The sequence below is a fragment of the Mesoplodon densirostris genome, chromosome 2 (genome assembly GCF_025265405.1).
Source record: "Mesoplodon densirostris isolate mMesDen1 chromosome 2, mMesDen1 primary haplotype, whole genome shotgun sequence".
Classification (NCBI taxonomy): domain Eukaryota; kingdom Metazoa; phylum Chordata; class Mammalia; order Artiodactyla; family Ziphiidae; genus Mesoplodon; species Mesoplodon densirostris.
Genome location: NC_082662.1, coordinates 145,541,251 through 145,546,054, shown reverse-complemented (window position 1 = coordinate 145,546,054; position 4,804 = coordinate 145,541,251). Strand labels below are relative to the sequence as shown.

The window sequence follows — 4,804 nt, the reverse complement described above, 5'->3', positions numbered from 1 at the left end:
TTTTTAAACATGTACCCTATGCAATCCATTGTTTGAGCTTGTTTCAGAATGGTTCCATGAGTGGAACTGTATCCCATTCTTTTGATGTTTTTAAAAATCATGAGAAGTTGATCTATGCTAATGTGTGTAGCTCATTTATTTTTCACTATTGAATATTCCAGTCTCTTCATATCCTGCTGTACTAATTCTGCTGATGGAAATTTGGGCTGTTTCCCGTGTTTTGCTGTTCAGTTATTTTTGCTCTAAACATTCTCAGAGTTGTTTCTTAGAACATGTGTGTTTCTCCAGGGTATATACCTGGGCAGGGAACGGCTAAGTCTAGATGAGAGTGCTTGCTGTTCTGATTGCTAGCTAATACTGCCACCCTTATTTCTGTCCACTGAATAGCCCGAGGGGGCATGTTCTGGCTGTGTTTACACACCTTCAGGGGGAATAAGCGTTTATACAAAGAATAGGGGGGGTGGGATTCCCTGGCGGCGCAGTGGTTGAGAGTCCACCTGCCGATGCAGGGAACATGAGTTCGTGCCCCGGTCCTGGAAGATCCCACATGACGCGGAGCGGCTGGGCCCGTGAGCCATGGCCGCTGCCCCTGCGCGTCCGGAGCCTGTGCTCCGCGACGGGAGAGGCCACAACAGTGAGTGGCCCGCGTACCGCAAAAAATAAATAAATAAATAAATAAATAAATAAAAGAATAGGGGGATAGTGAAGGAGAGCTTCCCAGACCATAGTGTGACTTTGAGCCATGGCCCTGAGGGGCAAAGCCAGAAAGGAGTGGAAGCCAGATGGAGCACTGCTGTTGGCGCTGAGCATGTGTGTGAGGTGGGGCTGCCCTTGCCTGGACACTGGGTCTCAGACTGTGACATCACAGAATCCACTGTGAGTCTACGGCTGGGCTTCGGGACCTAGAAATTCAGACAAAACACTGCATGCGTTCTCAGATTGTATGGTTTTCTATTTAAATTGCAGTAAGGAAGCTGAAGTGGGCTCTCCAGGGGTACTTCCCAGAGCCCTGGTCCCCTTTGCAGCTCCCAGCTCTAGGTCCTATTGATGGGCTTCAACGGTCACTGGCTCCATGGTCTCCGATGTCACACCAGCGATTTCCAGCCCCTGGCCACTCTCTGCTGTCTCTGGGATGGCCTCCATTCGGGTCCCTTGCACTGGCTTCGCCAGGGTGCTCCCATGTTTATTTCGTGATGAGGCCACTGTCTTTTTGGTAAGTCTGGCTCTCATGTTCCTGAAGAAAGAGCTGATCCTGTTGAGTCTCTTGGTGGTGGGACCTGAACGCGCTGGAGATACGCTCCTGCCCGATTTGTGCGAGGTCTTGGACTCACTGGTGATGGGAGCACGGCTGATGCCTTTGGGAGCAGTGCCCTGCTCGCTGCCCCCCGGGCTGCCGTGGCCTTTGGCCTTTTGGTCATCTCTAGTGGCTCTGCGGCCGCCTGAGCACGGGCCAGCTGCTTTGGGGATGGTCTTGCTCCCCGCTGCCTCCTGGTGGCTTTCCACGGAACTGCAGAGCGAGGGGCTCGTCAGAGCTCTGTCCTCTCCCCAGTGCTCCCTCCTCTCCCTTCTTCCCTTGCGGGCCTGGGACACTCTCTGTGAGCTGCCATCCTGTTCGCTCGCTTTGCCTTCCTGTGGCAAGCTTGAGACGAGGGTCCCCTCATCCTCCCTGTCGGCTCTTCCTTTGACAGTCTTGCTGGTAGGTTCTGCTCCCACCACAGTCATGCCGGCCCCTGCGGAGAGGCTGGTGGACATGCTGGAAGCATACTGTGAATTGTTCTCAGCACCTGCCAAGGCCGTTTTCCCGCTCCTCAGGGATGTTCTGGCAGTGTCCCCAGTGGCTAGGGTGGTTTTGCTTCCTCCAGGCCCGTCGCTGGCTGTGGCTGCTCTGGCCGTGCTCTGCTCTTGAGCGGCAGGAGACTTGATCACTGCCGGGCTCAGAGCACCCGCTGCGGTGCCTCCTGCCACCCCTGCTGTCTCCACCTTTGTCGTTGACTGCGATGCTGACGCTTTGTCAAGCCGTGTAGTAGGCTTGGCTTTCGCAGGGGCCACATCGGGCATGGTATCGGACTTGTGGGAGTCCAGGTGGATTCCGTGCCCCCCAGCAGAAGCTGCAGGCGTGGCCCCGGCCACCTCAGGGCACGTGTGGAAGCTGCTGGCGCTCACCTGGTCCCGATCCCCCTTTCCTTGGAAATCCTCCACAGCCGGGCTCCTCCCGTCCTGCTCCTCCTCGAACACAGGCATGCAGGTCATGTCCCAGACGGGAACGGCATAGGTGTGGCTTTCACTGTCCACTGGTGGTCGCAGGAGGTCAATGAGCTGTTCCCACTCGGCGAAGAGGTCTTCCCGCGTGTCCATAGGGGGACACAGCTGCAGGTAGAAGCAGCGGCCAGTGGCCAGCTTCACGCGCAGCTGTTGTTTCTCACGATTGTGAGTGGAGATCCTCACGAAGTCCAAGGGAAGGAGCCTGGTGAGCTCTAAGGTCTTTGCAGCCTTGTGGCTCTTCCCCTTGGTGGCCTGGCTGCGCTCGGCGTGCTTTTTAGAGCCGGTGGCCCGTCGGGCCAGCAGCATGATGTCTGGGAGTGGGAGGACGGGGCTGCTGGATGTGATGCCCATGGTCACCATGCCGCCCCAGTTGTGCACGTCAATCGCGTCTCCCCTCTTCGTGACCTGGATAAAGTCACTCTCGAATATTGCTGCGTACTTGAATATGTCATATTCTCCCTTGTGCAGTTGCCGCTGCAGCTTCCCCGCGGTGGTGTGGAACAGGTCCACCCAGGTGCTGCTCCGGGCCGTGTGATACGGGAGCAGAGAGTCGCCACTCATGGCTGTCTTTGATCCCGACAGGCAGCGCGGTGAAGGCGGGTCCCTGGCTCTTCCCTCCCTCGGCCTCACTGGCAGAAGAGCGAGCCGCGATGCTCCCGCGTCACACAGGCGGCCCTACGGCAGGTCTTCCAAGCCTGCCCCACAGGCCCCCACGTTTGCCTCAGGGTCTCCCAGAGGCAGGGGTGTGGGTAGGGGCACAGATGATCCCAGCGGGGACGCTACAGGGCGCCTGGAGCCCAGGCTGAATCTCTTCAAGTGTGTCGAGAGCTATGGTAGGCTGCCCTCCGCCTCACCTCACTTCTGCTTCTGGGTTTCTATCTCCCCAAGAGGCTGTGGTGAACTTCCGTCCTAGTGAGAGAAGTCACCACTTTCTCAGCCTAACCCCCGGCACAGCCTATTTATCCTCTGATGCCCTTTGTGACCTATCACGGTCACAAAGCCCTTTGTGACCTATCAAGGTCACAAAGCCCTTTGCTTCATCCCCCAGCTGCCCCGTCAGGGCAGGGCCCCCATCCTCTCCCAAACACCCCATTGCCCCCGTGGAGGACAGGCCCATCCTGCCAGGGACTCAGGTGCGTTACCAAAATAACAGTGTCTTCAACTGGGAAAGTTTTGTGTGGGTCCTTTTTCTTTGCCTCCCCCAAATTCAGCTACTGGATGAACTCTATAGGAAGGTAAGATGATGGGATCAATTGGAACCATTTAAGCTCATGGTTTAATTGTATCGAATAAGGCAGAGTTGGCAGTGGCGGTCCTTAGTCTGTCCTTTCATAGAATCTCAGTAAACGTGGACGATGGTGAGTGCCAATTCCCCTGTGAAGCCTTCCCTAACCCATAACTCCTTCCCATGCCCCAGAAGCCCTCCTCTGAATAGATCCCGTCCCCAACCACACGTCTCTCATTGTATTTGTCACTCAGATTTGTGATCATTACTCGTGCTGGCCTGTCTCCTCCACCATCTGTGTACCTGTGTGCGGGACCGGGGTGGCACACTGTCTGAAAGTTGTTGCACTGAGGTAGCTCCCTCTCTGCACCATCACCTCCCACCTTGAGCGAGTCCTTTAAATGCTCTGAACTTCCGTTTGCTTATCTGCAAAATGGAAAGATGTGAGAATCGGAAGGGGGCACACACGTTCAAGAACTTTATAAACAGCTAGGGGCTATGCACGTGTTTTTTTTTTCTGTAAATTTATTTTATTATTTATTTTTGGCTTCTCTTGTTGGGGAGCACGGGCTCTAGGCGTGCGGGCTTCGGTAGTTGTGGCTCGCGGGCTCTAGTGCACAGGCTCAGTAGTTGTGGCACACGGGCTTAGTTGCTCCGTGGCATGTGGGATCTTCCTGGACCAGGGCTCGAAGCCGGGTCCCCTGCGTCGGCAGGTGGATTCTTAACCACTGCGCCACCAGGGAAGTCCCTATGCACGTGTTTTTAATGCATTTTCTTCCTTCAGACTAGTGTTTCCCTGCACTTGCCTGTGTGGAAATCATAAGATGAAAGGAGTGTGATGTGATCTTTTTGTAATTTCTCCTCCTTGGGTCCAAGGAAAAGCTGGTGGAGAGTAAACCATTAATTGTGTCTCCCTGCAGCTCCTAGTCTTCTCGGAAACTCTGGGTTAATCCTGGGGTCAGGAACCTTGTTGGGCCAGGGGAAACAGTGCATACGTGTAGGTCTTGGGCTGTCTCCCTTTCTCATCAGTGCTCCCCACCAAGTGCCCACCATTCCGTCCACCAACAGAAGAGACCTCTCCCCACCCTCCCGTGATGAGGTCTGTGGACGTCACAAACTGAAAGTCCAATCAACAAGGATGCTCTGACCTAACAAATACTCTCCCTCATGTGAGCTTTAAGGATTTGGCTTTGGAGCCCCAGAAGAAAAAAGTTCCTGCAGATTTGGTGTGGAGAAACCCTTCTGAGCAGGGCATTCAAAAGTTTAATTAGTGTCTGGAGGAGGACTGGATGCTGGACGTTCCAGGAGTGAACGCTG

At 54.9% G+C, this 4,804-nt stretch overlaps 1 protein-coding gene across 1 annotated transcript; it reads right to left on the bottom strand.

Moving 5' to 3' along the window:
• Window positions 1-1,041: 1,041 nt before the first annotated feature.
• Window positions 1,042-2,823, bottom strand: LOC132483428 (Golgi-associated RAB2 interactor protein 4-like). The gene has a single exon (XM_060088722.1). It carries the CDS (start codon window positions 2,821-2,823, stop codon window positions 1,042-1,044), a length of 1,782 nt encoding a protein of 593 aa, XP_059944705.1.
• Between the last annotated feature and the right edge of the window lie 1,981 nt (window positions 2,824-4,804).